The sequence below is a fragment of the Chrysochloris asiatica genome, unplaced genomic scaffold, assembly GCF_000296735.1.
Source record: "Chrysochloris asiatica unplaced genomic scaffold, ChrAsi1.0 scaffold00013, whole genome shotgun sequence".
NCBI classification, from domain to species: Eukaryota; Metazoa; Chordata; class Mammalia; order Afrosoricida; family Chrysochloridae; genus Chrysochloris; species Chrysochloris asiatica.
Window position 1 is genome coordinate 3,535,434 of NW_006408531.1, and position 19,326 is coordinate 3,554,759.

Sequence of the window (19,326 nt, forward strand, 5' to 3'; positions counted from 1 at the left end):
GGGTTTTGTCCAAAGAATAATAGCGACAGCCTTCTCAGATTGTCCTCAGGTGCAGACCATTAACATAGGTGTCCTCCTTCCTCCTGCAAGCCTCGGCCAGGTAGCTGAAACAGCTGGATTCCTTTCAGACCTTTTGAATCCTTTTCTCACTGAAGATTAGGTGCTATAGGTATGTTAATTAGCCTTGAGAAACCTAGAGTTGCTGCCTTGGGATTCGAACCTACAAAGTACTATATAACAATTTGCTTGAATTTCGGGAAAATTAAGGATGTTAGATTATCAAGACAATTTGTGATGTATGTTTTAGAATTTATTCCTGTGAATCATTGTGTCCTGTTTTGAATGATTAATCACATTTCACTTCTGTACCCTGTCTTAATAAACCCCGCCTTCCTTTGTGTAAAGCTCCTCCTTGCAATAAAAAGGAGGCGCAGACTGAAGCCCACATGCAATGCGTTACGGCTTGCAGGGCATGCATTACAGGCAGGCATTGCAGTTGGTAAGGCATTGCATACTGCCTGCCTAGCCATGATGTTTACAATGCAGGATCTGTCTGACACCAGTGTCGCATCCACTCTGGTCTCGGGTGTCTTCTTGTCTCTCTTGTTGTGTCTTTGTGTGTATTCTTTCTCTATCTCTGTCACCGCCAGATCTCCCTTCTTCGTGAACTGAGCCCCTATGTCGAGGCCGGTTCTCGACTGTGCATAAATTTGAATAATCGTGGTATTATCTGGGCTTCCCTGTAGGTGCATGGAAATTATCGTATCACAGACAGCATTGCAACTCATGACTGATCTGGATATGTTCTTTTTGAAGATGAATGCAACACCATTCCTCTTTAATTTGTCCTTCCTGGCATAGTAAACCATGTGGTTGTCAGATTCAAAATGGCCAATACCAATCCATTTCAGCTCACGAATGCCTAAAATATTGATGTTTATGCATTCCATTTCATTTTTGACAATTTCTCGTTTTCCTAGATTCATACGTTTTACCTTCCGTGTTCCGATTTTCAATGGATGTTTACAGCTGTTTCATTTTTGACTTGTGCCCATCAGCAAATGAAGGTCCTGTAGGCTTTACTCCCATGCTCTCTACTCCATTCATGTTATCATGGTCAACTCTACTTTGAGAAGGCAGCTCTTCCCCAGTCACATTTGGAGTGTTTTCCAACCTGAGGGGCTCATTTTCCGGCACTCAATCTGACAGTGTTTCTCTGCTATTCATAAGGTTTACAGTGACTAAAGATTCGGAAATAGTTCGTCACTCCTTCTTCCCAGCCTGTCTTCGTCTGGAAGCTCATCTGAAACCTGTCCACCATGGGTGACCCTGCTGGTATTTGAAATATCTGTGGCATAGATTTCAGGAGCACAGCAACTCACAAGTCACCACAGTATGACAAATTTACAGACGAGTGGTAGGAAGGTTCCTTAGAGGAGTGCACATTATAGGGGTGGGTAGGAGTTCACTAGGTGGTGGTCTTAAGTTGGAAGTGGAGTGACGGGTTGTTGTTGTTGTTAGGTGCTGTCGAGTTGGTTCTGTCTCACAGCAACCCTATGCACGACAGAAGGAAATGCCGCCTGGCCTTGTGCCATCTTTACAACTCTTGTCTTGTTTAAGCCCGTTGTTGCTCCCTCTGTGACAACCCATATTGTTGAGAGTCTTCCTATGTTTCTTGCACCTTCTATTTTACCAGCATGATGGCCTTCTCCAGGGATGGATCCCTTCTGATACCACAGCCAAAGAATGAAAGACAAAGTCTCACCACCCTCGCTTCTAAGGAGCATTTTGGCTCTCCTTCTCCCTAGTCTGCTTTGTTTGGAAGCTCTACGGAAATCTGTCCACTAAGGGTGACCCTGCTGGCATTTAACATACTGGTGGCATTGCTTCCACCATCATAGTAACATACAAACCACCACAGTACAACAAATGGACAGAAGAGTGGTGGAGAGTGACAGGTTGCAAGTGTTGTTGATGTTGTTAAGTGTCATCCAGTTGGTTTCGACTCATAGTGACCCTGTAGGGGGTTTCCAAGGCTGTAAATCCTGGGATACAAACATGCTTATGTGGCCAAAAGACCAAGGGTGAGCAGACAGAACAGGGAATGAGGTTGCAAAAGTAGACAACAGATGGGTCCAACATGGTCTTTGAGCCCACGTAAGAATTTCAGCAAGTAAAAGTTCTCCAACTACTTTCCCCACTTCACTTTCAGTTATTCCTATTCTATCTGTGTGTACACTGAAGGTAAAAATATCAAGAAATCAGCTTTCTCTCCCTTAGCAGTTGCTCAGAAATGAGTAAAGTTATCTCAACACAGGATGATAACCACTGTGCCTTGTTCTCCACTGTCGATTGTCCAAGACACCAAGGTAGACACATGGCAGAAGGACACTTACATGCCCTTCTGATCCCAGAGTCAAGAGGTCATATGCCACCAAAGGCTTCCACTGAGCACGACTCTGCTTCTACTGGGATCAGATGGGAAAATCTGACATTACCCTTTCTCCAGTGAGATTCCTATTGCTTCCAAGGAGCACCAAGCTCTCTTCAGTGAAGCCTGCCTGCACTCAAGTCCAAAATGACACTTGTCACAGATGCTGTGTGACATCTTCAATTTCTGAATTACATATACTGCTATTTTGGTCCTGCTCTCTCTGTATACCTCTAGTCACATACTATGATGGCATAGACATTGGCGATGGTGCCACTTACACAATGCCCATCTATGAGGATTACACCTGCCCCATGCCATCCTATACCTAGACTCAGCTAGCTGTGATGTGGGAGACTACTCCTGAAGAGTTAAGGGTGGGAGGGGCGGGGACACAGGTTTATTATTCTAGCAGAGAAGGGGATTGCTCACAGCGTGGTGGCCATTCAGTGCCACTCTGGACATCAACCAGAAGAATGGCTATTGATGTTTGCCCTGCCCCCCTAAAAAGAGTTTTGAGCTCTCTCATGGCTGCTTGATCACCTCTGGCAATGGGAAGGTCATGAAGTCAGAAGCTCTCTCCAGTCATTCTACTTTGGTGCGCAATCAGTGACATTCAAAAGACCACTTTCAATTCAACCAGAGATGTGATGCTTATGCTGGAAAGGCCCTACATGACACGGCATGCACTGTCTAGTCTGGTGGCACTGCTATGTATCCTGGTGTTGCTTATTTTATAACACAGACAGATGTCATAGCCTTGGCACCAATTACAACAAAAAATTAAGATTATTGCCCCCTCTGAGTGAAAATATTGTGTTTGGCTTCTCTCTCCACCTTCCAATAGATGTGGATTAGCAAGCAGGACTCCGATGAGTTTGGCCTGTCCATCATCCACTGGCAAAACACTGCACTTTCTGTTTGAATTCATTCACAAATATAACTTTGCCATGGCAAAGGTGTCAATTTTATATAAGACTCATACATCTGGAAGATGCCTTCTTTCAAACACACCTGTCTATGTCTAATATTAAGGCAAATATCAGCATTATTTGAGCTGAGTTAACTTTTTTTTTTTTCTGTTGTCGCTGTTGTTAAGTGCCATCAAGTTGGTTCTGACCCATAGCGACCCAGTATAGGGTTTCTGAGGAGCGGTTTGTCAGTTTGAACTGCCGACCCTGTGGGTCAAACTGACTTTGCAGTCCAGCGCATTAACCCACAGCGCCATACCAGGATCTCCTTTAGTCTAAAGATTAGTACATGTTGTATCAAAAAAGAGGCTAATGGTACTATATTAATGGACAGGAGCAATTGGCCTGATGTGATAGCTTTTTGGTTGACTGACAATTCCTTTTAAGGTAGGTCTTCACTCCTCTAGGGCATGATCAGATTTGAACAGTACTAATGCTAATTCCTGGATTTCTCGAGAGGCTGGCAAGAGTTTACCAATGGAGTGTCTGTCATGTCTTTCTTGCAGCCTTCTTACAAGTAAACAGCTAATTTAAGCCTTAGAATTCCACTTCTTTTCTTAGTCAATGTATTTCCAACAGAATAGCATGGGGTTAAACCGCCTGCAATGCAGAATTGAAAAATTTGTATTTGTACCTGTTAATTTATGTATTATTTTAATTTATGTAAGAAAATTTGGTCATAATTCTCAGCTCTTTGGATGACTTACACAGTTTGTTTTTCTACTGCCATGTGAGAGTATCACAGCCCAAGGATGCTTCATTGTATAAGGATTAGAAAAAAAATGCTACAAAAGAAAAGCAAACAACACCAAAAAAGAAACAGCCCAGAAACTGGAAAAATAAACTCCAGAAGAATTTTCAAGTTTGAGGATGAACATGATCAGGCTTGTATTTAAAAATAAACTCTCTTGTCCAGGGTTGGAGTACAGATTGTAGGAAGCTTAAGAGAGCATACTGAAAGGCTTTAAGGATGCTGATTCAATCATATCTGGGAGATCTGGTTGTGGCTTTAAAGGTTACAGTGGTAGAAAGAATATGGGGAAGAGCTGGATGGAACAAGAGAGATTGAGGAGATAGAAGAGTATGTGATGGCTAAAGGAAGCGGAATCAAAGATTGCATCAAGGCTCTGAAAGGCAAACCCTCAAGCCAAATCCACTGGCACTGAATCAATTTTGACTCATAACAACCCTAGGTTTCTGACAGGAAGATCTGGGTAAGTAGATGGTTGTGTCATTTACAGAAAAAAGAAGAGGATTTGGTGGCAGGGTGGGTAGGGGTAGAAGAGGATGTGCTCATTTTGGACATGTCAAGTTTGGAGTGCTTGTGAGAGACATGATAAGCTTGGAGTCCTGGCATGGCTCTGTAGGATAAGCACTGAACTACTAACCACAAGGTTGGCAGTTCAAACTTACCAGCTACTCCTCTGAAACCTTACAGAGGTTCACAATGAGTTGGAACCAATCTGAAAGCACCTAAGAACAACAATAATCGTGAGACAAAGAGAGACACAGAGTGAGCAATGAATCAGAGAGAGGCTCGGGTTAGTATATGAATTTGTGAGTCATGGGATAATGGTTGATATACTGTCAGAGTGGGGGATGAATTAGTTCTGGAATTCCCTAATTCTAGAATTAGAAACCACTACTCATCTGCCAGTGTGTATTACTGTGGTGGCTTGTGTATTGTGGTGTTAGAAGCTTGCCACCAGAACTTTAAACCCAGCAGGGTCATCCACAGTGGACAGGTTGCAGCAAAGTTTCCAAACTAAGACAGAACGAGGGAGTGGCAGATCACGTCCAAATGGCTAGTCACTGAAAACTTATGTCCTGAAGTACAATGTTGTCTATGATCGGATGATATACTGACATCTACAAGGAAGATGAGTTAATGCCGCCACCACTCAAACTTATGCATCAACCATTCGTCAGTAATAATAAGAATTGAAAAATTCTTCCAACTTCTTTAGTTTAAAATGGATCAAACATGCAATCAAGATGCATTGATAATTACAGGTGATTGGAAATGGAAAAAAGTTGGAAACAAAGACGCAAGACCAATAGTTGGAAAATATGACCCTGGTGATAGCAACAATGCTGGATATCACATGATAGAATTTTGCAAGATCAATGACATATTCATCTCAAATATATTGACTATACATGTGGGAAGACACTATTGAGAAACTCCTTATCATCAGTCAAAACAAGGCAAGGGGTAGACTGTGAAAGAGACCAACAATTGCTCATACGCAACAATTCAGGGTGAAGCTGAAGAAAATTAAAACAAATCCATGAGAGTCAAAAATACAACCTCAAATTTATCCCACCAGAACTTCGAGACCATCTCAAGAATAGATCTGAAGCATTAGAAAGTATGCCAAAAAAAATCTGGAAGATAACTACCTAGCTAACCAATTGTATGAGATCCAAATTTGTTCCACAGAATGGTGACCCAACAAAATGCAGAAATCAGAAAATAATATGATTACCATCCCATGCATATAAAATTCTGCTGAAGATCATTAAAAAATAATTGCAGCAGTACATTGAAAGGAGCTGCCAGAAATTCAAGCTGGATTCAGAAGAGGATGTGGAACTATAGCTACCACTGCTGATGTCAAATGGATCTTGGCTGAAGGCAGAGAATACCAGAAACATGCTTACTTGTGCTTTATTTACTATGCAAAGACCTTTTACTGTTTGGAACAAAGAAAGTATGAATAACACTTTATTGTACTCATGAAAAATGTGTACATAGACCCAGAGGCAGTCATTTGAACAGAACAAGGTGGCACTGAATGGTTTAAAATCAGGAAAGGTGTGTGCACCAGGGCTGTATCCTTTCACCATAAATATTCAGTCTATATGCTGAGCAAATAATCTGAGGAACTGGATTATATGAAGAAGAACATGGCATCAGAATTGGAGGAAGACTCATTAACAATCTGCAATATACAGATGACACAACTTTGCTTTCTAATAGCAAAGATAGCTTGAAAATGCTGAAGAAGATCAAAAGACTACACAGCCTTCAGTATGGATTGCACTTTAGTATAATAAAAATGAAAATTCTCACAACTGGAGCAATAACATCATGACAAATGGAAACAATATTGAAGTTGTCAAAGGCTTTATTTTGCTTGGATCCACAATCAGCACTCATGGAATCAGCAGTCAAGAAATCTAATGGCGTATTGTATTGGGAAAATCTGCTGCAAAATACCTGTTTAAAGCGTTTAAGAGCAAAGATGTCACCTTAAGGACTAAGATGTGTCTGACCCAAGCCATGGTATTTTCAATCACCTAATATAAAAATAAGGAGCTCTGGTAGCGTAGTAGTTATGAATCGGGCTGCGAACCACAAGGTCAGCAGTTGGAAACTACCAGCTGTTCTGTGGGAGAAAGATGAGGCTTTCTGCTCCCGTAAAGATTTACAGCCTCGGAAACCCTGTACAGGGTCGCTATGAGTTGGAACCGACTCCACGGCACATAACAACAACAACAATATAATAATATACAGGAATGGAGTCCTAGTCACACCGCAAAGTCTTTTGAACTGCAAGGTTGGTGGTTCAAGTTCACCAGCTGCTCCTTGGAAACCCTATACAGGGTCGCTATGGGTCAGAATCGACTCGATGGCACTTTAACAAGAACAACAACAAATATACAGGTGACAGTTGGACAATGAATATGCAAAACCACAGAAGAATTGATGCATTTGAATTATGGTTTTGGTGAAAATATTTTAAATACCATGGACTGCCTGAAGAACAAACAAATCTGTCTTGGAAGGAGTACAGCCAGAATGCTCTTTAGAAGCGAGACTGTTGAGACTTTGTCACTTATCCTTTGGATACACTGTCATGAAGGACCAGGCCCTAGAGAAGGCATCCGGCTTGGTAATATGGAGGGTCATAGGAAAAGAGGGAATCCCCCAGTGGGATGGACTGGCCCCCTGGCAACAACAATTGACTCAAACACAGCATCAATTGAGAGGATAGTAGAGAAGCAGGCAGTGTTTCCTTCTCTTGTGCATAGGGTTTCTATGACTTGGAATCGACTTGAGGACACAACTACAGAATTAGAAGAAAAGACAACCTCACAGAAGAGGCCTGAACAGCATCACGTGTTAGGAAGTGGATAGAAGGACAGGATCTGCCAAGGAGGTGGAGGGGAAGCAGTATGAGAGAATGGATTCCTATGGGATCATTGGAAATGGAAAGAAAAAAAGAGAAAGAAACCACAAAACATCAATTCAATGGACATGTGGAAAAGTGAAAAGAAATAGTTTTGGTGGGAAGAGTCAAGGTGGAATTTAGATTATAGAGATACAAGGAGGGCAAAATGTCCATAGCTTCAGCCACACTGAACTTGCTTTTTTTTCCCCTGATATGTTGCTTTCCTTGCTTTTAGGTCATATCCTTCCTCTGCCTGGGATGCTCTACTCTTACCCTGAATTTTCCTGTGATTAACTCTTACCTTCAAATTCACAGCTCACATGTCACCACCTTTAGGAAGACTTTCAAAACTCTGTCAGAGAACTGTTGCTGTTGTTATGTGCCGTGGAGTCAGTTCCGACACATAGCCACCCTGTACAGGGTTTCTGAGGCTGTAAATCTTTACGGGAGCAGAATGCCTCATCTTTCTCCCATGGAACAGCTGGTAGTTTCGAACTGCTGACTTTGCGTTTCGCAGCCCCATTCATAACCACTACGCTACCAGAGCTCCTTAGGGACATTCTTTTAAGCTTTCACAACATCCTGCATTTTACCTATCATAAATGTTGTTATTTTTATGGGTCGAGTCGGTTCTGATTCATAGCGACACTGTATAGGGTTTCCGAGAAGCAGTTGGTGAGCTTGAATCAAAGACTTGCATTTCCAAAAAATTTAGCAATCCAGCACATTAACCCACAGCACCACACCAGGGCTCCCTATTATAAATAGCCCTAATCAACTGTATGGCAATTATTTTAATTTCTCTGTGTCTATCAATGTACTGTAAGCTCCCTGAGGGCCGAGATGAAGCTTTATTCATCACTCAAAGCCTGATTCATGGCTGTTGTTTTTGTTGCCATAACTGCCCGCTCTGATTCACGGTGACACTATGCACAATGTTGTCTGGCTCTGTGCCATCTTCGTGATGGTATGTTCAAATCCACCATAGTGGACACTGGTGGCATGGTGGTTAAAGCAATTTGATCGCTAAGCAAAAGGTCAGTGGTTCAAACTTACCAGCTACTCTGTAGGAGAAAAATGTAGCAGCCTCTTTTCTTAAAGATTTACAGTTTTGAAACCCTCTGGGACATTGTATTCTGTGTTAAAGAGTCACTATGAGTTGACGTGACAGCAGGGGGTTTGGTTTCTGGGTTTGGCGCACCCCATAGGTGCATTATATTGGACAGCCTTTGGCTGTGGTCTACAATAGTTTCATGGGCCAATTTTCAGACGTAGATCCCCAGGTTTTTCCGCCTAATATGTCTTTTTCAGCCTAATATGTCTGAAAACTCCGGTAAAATCTGTCCATCATGGGTAACTCTGCTGGTATTGAAATTCCAATGACACGGTGTCCAGCATTATAGCATACAATACAACAAACCGACAGACAGGTGGTGCTGACATGTGGTTGTTATTGTTATGTGCTGTTGAGTTGGTTCCGACCAATAGAAACCCTGTATAGGGTTTCTGAGGAACAGCTGGTGAGCTTGAACCACCAACCTTGCAGTCCAAAGTGACTTTGCAGTCCAGCACATAACACACAGTGCCACACCAGGACTCCTGACATATGACAGATATCACTTGCTTGAGTGAGTCTATGAAATTATCTGAATATAATCATTATCATCGAAATAGTTCCTTCTCTAACTTTGTAAGTTATTAGGGAAATGTATCTACCTAAATGTATACCTGAGTCCTGGTGTAGCACTGTAAGATAAGCACCAGACTTCAAGGTTCGTTTGAACTGTAAGGTCAGTGGTTCAAACCCACCAGATGCTCCTCAGAAACCCTATACAAGGTCACTAAGAGTTGAAACTAACTTGAAGGCATTTAACACAACAACAAATGTGCAACACTGGAGTCCTGGTGTGGAACTGTAGGATAAGCACTGACTGCTAACCACAAGGCCGGTGGTTCAAATCCACCAACCATTCCTTGGAAATCCTATACAAGGTTAGAACTAACTCTATGGCACTTAATAAGAAGAAATGTATAAACTCAGTTTTGTGTGACTATTTTAGTTCAAGTTTTTCTTGCCATATCAGTTACGTCACAAACATAATAGGTTTTTGACTGTACATTTCCACTGACTCTTGCAGTATAGGCTCACTCTGGTGGAGAGATCTTCTTGTTTGAATTGTTTATTTTCAATCATTTTTATTTTGTTCCTCCCCAAACTCCACACTGCTTCATGCTGGACAGACACAAATACCTGAGAACTATTTTCCTTCCAGTTGTGGGAACCATCTGCTGAAGGTGATGTCATTGTGGTTACAGGGGTCACTGAAAAGATGCACAGTGAATCCATTCCATGCAACTCATAAGAGAATATATTCTGAGCCTTCAAACTGCTCTCACACTCTTGAAGACGCCATGAAATTTCACCTCAGGGAAATGGAGAGGCAGTAATTTTGCAAATAATTGAATCTTTATTCTACTTGAAATTATTTTATTGCTCAAACTGGGTCATCTCCCATATAAGAATGTCAGTCTGGCAATAAGCACAGGCTGGAGGGTTTCACCAATAAGTTCATCAGCTTTAGTTGGCAATTTAAATAAATCAGGCAGGTGGGAAAAGATACAATAAAGCTGAGGGTCAGTATTAGAGAACTAAGGGTATTGCAAACACTTTATATGGCCACAATTGAGCTAAGTGTGTTATCGAGTTGATTTCAGCTCCAAATGGCCCCAGATGATAGAGGAGAACTCTCCCTAGAATCCCTACGTGGCAACTATGGGAGCAGGTTGTCAGACCTTCTCTTACACTGTGCCACTGGTGAGCTTGAACTATCATCCTTTGGGCAAGCAGTCAAGCACTTAACCATTGTGTCACCAGGTAGCCTTTATATATACATTGTTATTGTTGTTAAGTGCCATCGAGTCCTGTATAGGGTTTCGGAGGAGCAGTTGTCAGGCTTGAACTACTGATCTAGTGGTTCACAGTCCAGTGCTGATCCCACAGCACCACAGACCCATATATACATATAAATATGTACATCTATATGTGTATGTATATGGTAGTTACGTGCTGTGGAGTCGGTTCTGACTCAGAGTGACCCTGTATAGGGTTTCTGAAGCTGTAAACCTTTATAGGAGCAGAAAGTCGTATCTTTCTCCTGTGGAACAGCTGGTAGTTTCGAACTGCTGACCTTGAGATTAGCAGCCTGACTCGTAACCACTATGCTACCAGAGCTCCATATAGATAAATCTATATACACATGGAGTGCTGGCGTGGTGCTGTAGGTTAATGTGCTGGACTGCAAGGTCCATTTGAACCACAAGGCCCCTCCTTGAAAATCCTATACAAGGTCGCTATGGGTTGGAACCGACTCAATAACCAGAGCTGGTATGCAGAGGGGAAAGAGAAGGATGGTGAGATTATGGAGGTCAGCTGGGGACTCCCCTTAAACCACTTAAAGGAATTTCGGATTTTATCCCATGAGAAGTGATACATGCTTTTTACTAGATCACCCAGGGCTCCTGCAGGAAGACAGGGGGTAAAAATGTGAGTTCTCTGCAGTAGTGCACGAGCTAGGAGACTGCAGCTTGAACTATGGTGTTGGCAATGGAGACAGTAAAAGGATAAGAGTTCTCTAGGTATTTTGGAGATAAAGAAGCAGTTAACTCAGCAGCAGTGGGTATAGTTGGCACAAAAGGAGACAGGTTGAGGATGTCTCATGGATAATAATGCCAGAAGGATGCAGGCTTGTGGGTAGGATGGAGAAAGTAAGGCCATAAGAATGGCTTCCGATTATCAAGTGTGTAAGGCTGGTAAGTAGATACCAAGTAGGCAAGAGGTTTGGGATTGAGGTAACTGAAAACATGGGAATGTATGAGTTCACCTAGGGAAAGTTGGGAGAAAAGGAACTAAGCTCCAAAGACCTAGACCATCGAGCTTTGGGTAGAATAAGAAAAGTCAGCAAATAATGATGTAAGGAATCATCTTGAGAAGTGGCCAGAATATAGGGAGAATGTTGCATCACGTAAGCCAGGGAGGAGTGTTTCAGGAAGGGTGGGATGCTTTAGCATAGAGTTTGCTAAAATGTGAGCGTTGAAGGGTTTACAAAGCATTCAGTGTATTCAGAAGTTAGTGGCAACCTCAGCAAGGGTTTTCTAGTCAGCAAGCTGGACTAGCATCAAAGTCTTGGCAGTGTCGTAATCCTTTCTGGAGAAGGGAATAAGCTCTCTTGTCTTTTCCACTTCTAGAGACTACTCTCATCCTTTGACTCATGGCCTCCTCCTTCCACAGGAATATGTGACTCACGTCTCTCTCTGGCCACAGCTGGAAAAGGCTCCCTGATTATATGGAATCTTGTGACCGGATGAAGCACCCTGGTGGTGCAGTAGCTAAGTACTTGGCTACTAACCAAAGGGTCAGCAGTTAGAACACACCAGTTGCTCTGTAGGAGAAAGATGTGGGTGGCAGTTTGCTTCCAAAAAGATTTACAGTTTTGAAAACCCTTACATGGGCAGTTCTATTCTGCTCTAGAGGGTCATTCTGATCGGAATCACTCAGTGTTAGTGTCTTTTGGTTTTGTGACTATATTAGTCTCACCTGGGTATGCATGGTAATTTTCTCCATCACAAAGTCCTTAAGTTAATTACGGAAGCAAAGTCCCTTTCGTCGTGTAAGGTAAATGTGATGTAGTGGATTGTTTGATGTGTTCTTTAGCTCTAGTTTGTTGTTGTTGTTAAGTGCCGTCGAGTCGGTTCTGACCCATAGCGACCCTGTACAGGGTTTCCGAGGGTGTAAATCTTTACGGGAGCAGAAAGCCTCATCTTTCTCCCGCGGAGCAGCTGGTAGTTTTGAACTCTGACCTTGAGATTAGCAGCCCGATGCATAACCTAGCTCCCACCAAACCATATTTTTGCCCTGCTGAGACTGAGTAAGAGAAAGTGGGAGAAGATACCGATAGGATGACAGGATTCCGCTGTGAATGCTAACAGAGTTCATTGTAATTGCAAAAACTTGACACTCTAGCATGGGCCATCTCAAAAGCAGAAGTGGGCTCTTACTACCATCAAAGAAGATGAGGTAGGAGTGGAGTGTGTCCTTTGGACTCAGAGATCCCCACACATTGAATCTCCTCGACCCCCAAACAGAAAGTTGTGACACTGGAGGAGCAGCAGAGGAACCACAGCAGTAACAGAACCCAGGGCCCAAGCATGAGACAGAGCGGTGGGTAGGGGAGCTAGAGCGAGTGACTTCAGGCTGAGGATTATGGTGGAGTGGTGTGTCTTATCGGCATTTATCAGTCGCTGACTGGAACAACTGTGCCCTGAGCATTTCTGGCCCCAAATTGTAATCTGTTAATTTCCCTAATAAACTCCATACCTGTGAATATGCTGTCTGAGTTCTGTGTGGCTACTGCAGTGCATTATTGAACCCAGCTAAGGAGTAGAGAGACTTGTGGGAGGAATGGATGGTGTTCAGTAACGTAATCACAGGTTCTGGGAATTGCCACAGCAACTTTACAAAATTATTAAGTCTAGACTTTACTTTAGATTTGGCTAGGATTTTCTGGTGACTCTATCTTCAAAATAGATCTGGAATTCTGTGACATTTCACACCTCCATTTCTATCACCTTGCCACAAGTAACATCATCTCTCACCAGGATTGCTTTTATATGATTATCCCTGCTCCATCCTTGCCCCCTACACTATTTCAGTGACGTATTCAGAGAGATTCTTTTAACACATCAGATTGTGTCTGCTCAAAAATCCTCCAGTGACTTCTTTTTACGGACAAAGTCTTGACAATGGCACTAAAAGTGGAGGCGAGCACATGGTCTGGTTCTTGCTGTCTTTTTCCTATCCAAGGATCTGGGTGGGAAAATGGGAGAAGGATGAACACCTTATGATTTCCTTGCTCATGGTGGTACAAACGGTTCCTCCTGTTTTTCTAGCTAATACCAACTTTCACCTGATGGATGCCATGTGGCTGGTATCTACATGCTCACTTTTCCATGGTGTGCAGATGTATGAGATTTTCAGGTGGGCAAAAAATGAGGTTCTTTGCCCCCACAAAAATTTTAAGCCTTGGAAACCCTATACAAGGTCGCTATGAGTTGGAAGTGGTTCAAAGGCACTTAACAACAAAAACAAGTGAAGGGCATCCTTATTGCAGAGTTTCTTATGGGGGAGATTCAAGTGGCTTTAACTCAACTTCAACACCCAGCAGTTACTGCCCAGGGTTGGCCCTTGGGTGAACCATCATTGAGACAGCTCGAGCCTGGTGACCATTGCTAATGTCAAACCAGATCCAAAAGACACTCACTAATCTTTGCCAGATTCAATGACAGGATCACAAGTTGACCTACAGGCATCCCTACCTCCACGCTGCCATATCTTTCCAATGTTCTTTTTCATTGTTGTTCAGGAGGCTAATAAGCCCACTTCCTAAATGAGATTCTTATCTTATTCCAAGTATTCACCAAAAATTCTCTTAGAGTCTTCCCTCATGTGATTTTGGTGCATGTAGGAAGGCACATTTCCCCCCACAGCTCCTCCTCTGCCTCTCAAGACTGCAAAGACCCTCTCCAAATTTCATGGCTGGGTTGGGGAAAGAAGGTGGGGCAAAGAAGGGTATAGATGAATTTGGTGATGGTGAAGGTAGTAACTATAGCTTATAAGCCCCAAGGAAGGGATGGCTCTCCAGAATGAGGTTCCTACAATCTTCCTCTTTCATCTTGGACTCAGCTCTCCAATGCCAGGAAATCAAAAAAAAACAACAAAAACACAACATTCATATACTGTTACAGTCTGTAAAGTCAATAGAGTCGACCCAGAGCTAAAGTGGAGTGAAAGGTTCAAGTTGAACAGAGGAAAATGTCATCTGCTGGTCAAAGAACAACCACCCATTGCCCAGATTTGTTTAACTGGAGAAGTTGTTATTTTTGGTTACTGTGTGAAGTCAGAGGTCAAGCACTACCATGACGTCACATCATTTTTACAGGGATTGAAGGTGTGTGTCGGGATTGAAACTGTGCAGTACAGGAAGGTGTGTGTCGGGATTGAAACTGTGCAGTACAGGAATGAAGAACCTGCTTCAAATAGACAAGATGATGTTTGTGTCCCAGAGACATGGGCAAGTGGAGAAAGAAGTATGCATGGGGAGCAAAAGTAGGCTTGGAATGAGTCTGGGGTGGCCTCAGGTGCTAGACTGGCTGAGGACTGGGACCATTATTGAGGTGGAGACTGGGACATGGAACAGACTGAGGGTGAGAGCTCAGTGGGCTCCGTCCTGTGAGAAGAGGACTGTAAACGGAAGTTTCAAACTAGAGGCACTCCTGTCAGACGTAAGAATGACGATGCCAGTGTGCATTCCCAGGAAGCAAAAGGTCAGGATGTCAATCATTTGTTCAAGGGAAGAATGTGTCACATGTAAACAAGTATTTCCCAGGAGTGGGGGTTGGCATGAGGAGATGTGGTCATTCCTGACTGTAATCATGTATAACCAAACTGACTGGTGCCGCTCACTTAGATGGTAACTCACCCCTCCTAGCCAAGAGACCAACACTGACGTTTACATTTCTAAGACCGTCAAGAGGAAGCTGAAAGCTGATCTTATCTGTAATCAATCATTAACCTCCTACCTTTCCTCTGTTCTGTACGTATAGAGACCTAGCTTTCTATTTGAATGGAGTTGTCCTTTGGCTCCAGCTATATTATTACTCAACAAAACTCCTTTTCTTCCACTCCTAACAGAGTAGGAGATTTTCACCTTTCACAGTGCTTTCTCAAGTCTTCCTATCCAGACCAAGAAACAACAGATTCAGACAGAGGTTGTAGCACTTGTGTACTTGTGAAGTTGTAGAGCAAGCGAGAGCCAGGGCTATTCAGACAGCTTGGTCAGAGGTATAGATTCAGCTCAACTAGCCCCAGCTTTAAAAGGGAGATCTGCTTATTTTACAATGAACAAATGATAAGAGGCATGCTTTCTTACATTTTGGCATGAGGTCCGGAATGTCCAGTGACAAACTGGTATGTTATCAAGAGATTTCCTATCCTGAGTCTTTTGCTGCTGTCATGGCATGTGGGCCCTGAGGTACCTCTGAGGGGAGCAATAATCAGTCCCTTTGTGATAACAATGAAAATCCTTGGGATGGTATGATATGACACGATGTGAGGGGCATTGGTTAACTCTTGGCAGTGCTTTGAATGCCTAGGGCACAACACCAAAGAAAAAGTCAACTTTGTAAGCTTTCTCAGAACAAATCTGAGAGAATTCGCTGGTTAATGCAAATACGTGTCCAAACAAGTCCTGGAGTGCTGAGGGAGTATGAGGACCTGGCAAGATTCACTTGGCATGAAGAGTGTGAGCAAGCTTCATTTTAATGGGGGGGGGTGTTCTTGGGGATCTATAATGAAGAATATGTGGTGTTTCCCATGTATCTCTTTGGAACGTTGTCTGATTGTACCCACAGTGGAATAAAATCCATCAGGAAGCATGTCATTTCTGAAACCTCTGGGGGCTGTACACGGTGCAAATAATTTAATGGCATATAAATGAATTTACAGAAAAATACCCAGAGTTCCCAGAGCAAAGAGCGTCCTTCCCCACAGGGAAACAAATATGAATACACTTAAATAGGAAGACTATTTTTTCTTGGTGTCGGGGTGGGATGATGGTGATGAAGGGTTGATTTTTAAACGAATTCCTTAGGCTGTTCCAGATATGTTCCAAACATTATATCATCCCTGAGATACATGTGTAACTTAACTATGTGATTCTTCTGAAAGGTAACAGCCAATTGAATATCAAGTTACAGGTATAAATCACAGAAATTCTTCATTATAAAGTCTTATGACTATAGTCATACTACACTGTAATCCCTGGTCATTTGCACATTTTCTACCAGATAAAGAAAACACTAAAGGTTTCAGATGGAGAAAAATATAGAAAGTGACTAAAGAAAGTGGTTCATTGACTAGTTGATTAAGCGGTACATGGCCAGACAAGTGGACACTGACCCTATCTGTTCTGGGCCCCACAGTCTGGACATCCTCTGAGATACAGCCACAGGGCAGGATTTCCTAATAGCAAACACTCTCTCTGTTCAGGTCTGGGCCACTATGTGATCAATTGTACAAACTATGTGAAGTGCTGTACTGACCTTTTTATTTCTGGGCTGGTGGGAGCAAAATGCTCCACAGAGAATGGGCCTCCCAAAGTGCTCTGGGATTTTGGCTGGGATTACAAACCATTCTGGGGTGTTAGGAAAAACGTGTTATCCAGTCCTCCAGGCTTAAAAGAAGAGAGGGTGACCCAGATCTCAGGACAAAAGAGTCTCAAGAGGCAAAAACGCTGGTGGGAGGGGCCTCTTCTCTATGTGCTAATGTATCTAAGAGGACTTGGAATTGTAGAGAAAAGTTATGAAATTTACTATTTTAAGATAAATAACATTTGCAAAGTTAAAACATGGTACAGATGAAAATTAATGTGAAGTCAAAATTCTTTTCAGATAAGCTTGGCCCCTCACACTTGGAACTTAAATAGTGCCCAGTGGACCAATTGTAGATTCCTTGCGGTTACTGCAATACTATAACAAACAAAAAAACAAACCACCTAAAACAAAAATCTACCAGTTGAATACATTCTATGTGTAATAGCTAATTCTGGAGTAGTGTTTGAACTAACTCAGGAAAATTCACATTTTCACTTGCTTTGTATAAAGTTCAAAGTCACTCCTGGAAGAGGTCATGTTTTCCTGGCCTTATTTTGTTTTCTAGAACTCCCTCACCCCCAACAAAAGCAACACCAATAATCCCGAACAAAGCAGTTCTTAAGCAATAAAAATGGTGTCCAAGAAAAACATTTAGTTTGAAAAGAGGGTCGAATGCAGCCTTGGAATAACCACTGCTTACATGGGATTGTTCAACAAATTCCTGTTGTGTGAGGTTTGGCATATACTTTCTAAAAATGTAAGCATCTGGGGAAACGAGACAAAGCCCAGGTCTTGGACCAAATGAGGCACACAGTGTGAATCTGTTAGTGATTATATCCATAATGAAATATGTGCCCGAATTTAGCAGTGCAAAATCTAATACACTATGAGAACCCAGCAGGCACACTCCTTACCATAATATATAACCGACAGAGAAGGTACAGATGGCGGGGAGGCCAACACTCCTGCTGGGATACTGATGGTGCGATGTCCTCATCTCAATTAATATAAAGGGCAAAACCGTGGTGTGCTGAAAAAGAAGAGAGACCAGGTGACACCGAGTCTTATCATCACCCCTCAGTAGTGTTTCATCCTTCACCAGGAGAATTAACAGCGTAAATTCCTAGGAAACAGACACAACAGGAAGTTCACCAAAGAGGCAGAAATGTCATGAAAACGTGGAGCAGATCAATTGCTCCATTGATACTTTTCTTCTGGATCTTAATATCTGAAACTGTATTTGGAGTTCATTAGGCCTGTTAAAGGAAATTTGGGTAATGTTAAAAAAAACAAAACAAAACAAAAATATAAAAACAATTGGAAAGGGAGAAATAAACACTGTTTACATGTTGCTGTTAAGTGCTGCTGAGTTGTTTCTGACTTATAGTGAGCCTGTATAGGGTTTCCAAGGAGTAGCTGGCGGTTTAAACTGCCAATCTTGTGGTTAGCAGAACAGTGTTGATCCTATAGAGCCACACCATTATGATATACCAATACGTCTTGCTATTTCTCCTTCTTATATTATTTAGGAGTCCTGCTGCGACATTGTAGGATAAGCACTGGATACATAGTTGAGCTCATACTGTGTAAGCAATTTTGTTTTGGATTTTAATCACATTGTAGCATGAGAAAATTTGGTATGCCATTTTAGGAATCCATCTAGAATATCAACTCTACTCAATGTATCTAGCCATTTCTTGTTCTTGGACATTAAATGATAATATTTACACCTTTTCATTTATTAATGTCATAATGATTTTTTTCCCAGAAGTCTTTGTGTGACTGTATATTAAATTTTTTAAAAAATGTTTTATTGTGAATTATGTGATAGTTTACATGGGAGGACATTAGTTTTACATTCATCGTATCGTATATCATTTCACTGCCATGGTTACAATCCCCTCTATACATCATCAACCAACCAAAAGGTACTCCCTGCAAGCCTGCCCCCAACACCCCCGTCATCAGCACACAGCCCCCCTCTCTCTCTGGGTCTAAAGTCCCCAACTGCTCCATCTCTGGCATTGCTGCTTCTCTGGGTAGGGTCCTGCTCTCTGCTCTTCTCCCTTGATGGCCCCAGGGACCTCTGCTCCTAGACTGCAAAGTTAATCACTCCCCTCCTTGCTACAAAATGTCAACCTTTACATTTCCAACCCTCACAATCAGTTCTGTTAACAATTATTCACTATTGTATCACAAGAGACCTATCCATATTTCCTTTCATCAGACCTGCCTAGACAAATTGGATACTAATCAGTGGAGATTCTACCTTCTTCCACGCTCTCTGGATCTAGGTTCCCTCTTGAAAGCTTGAAAGCCAGTCACTTCTTGCCTTTGTAGCCCCCCACTTTGGGTAGCCAATGTCTAATGGACTTGCAAACTTTCTATGGTGATATTTCTGGCTATTCCTTTCTCTCCCCCTCCAGTGTCTATTTTATAATGGTTGTTGTTGTTGTTGTTAAGTGCCGTCGAGTCAGTTCTGACCCATAGCGACCCTGTACAGGGTTTCCAAGGGTGTAAATCTTTACAGGAGTAGAAA

At 42.4% G+C, this 19,326-nt stretch overlaps 1 protein-coding gene across 1 annotated transcript in view; it reads right to left on the reverse strand.

Moving 5' to 3' along the window:
• The window catches only part of AIG1 (androgen-induced 1), a 442,952-nt gene that overhangs the window by 35,841 nt on the left and 387,785 nt on the right, over nucleotides 1-19,326 (reverse strand). The window contains exon 4 of the mRNA XM_006834612.1: nucleotides 17,702-17,817. Within this exon, the coding sequence (XP_006834675.1) occupies nucleotides 17,702-17,817 (116 nt within the window). The remainder of the gene's footprint in view (nucleotides 1-17,701; nucleotides 17,818-19,326) is intronic.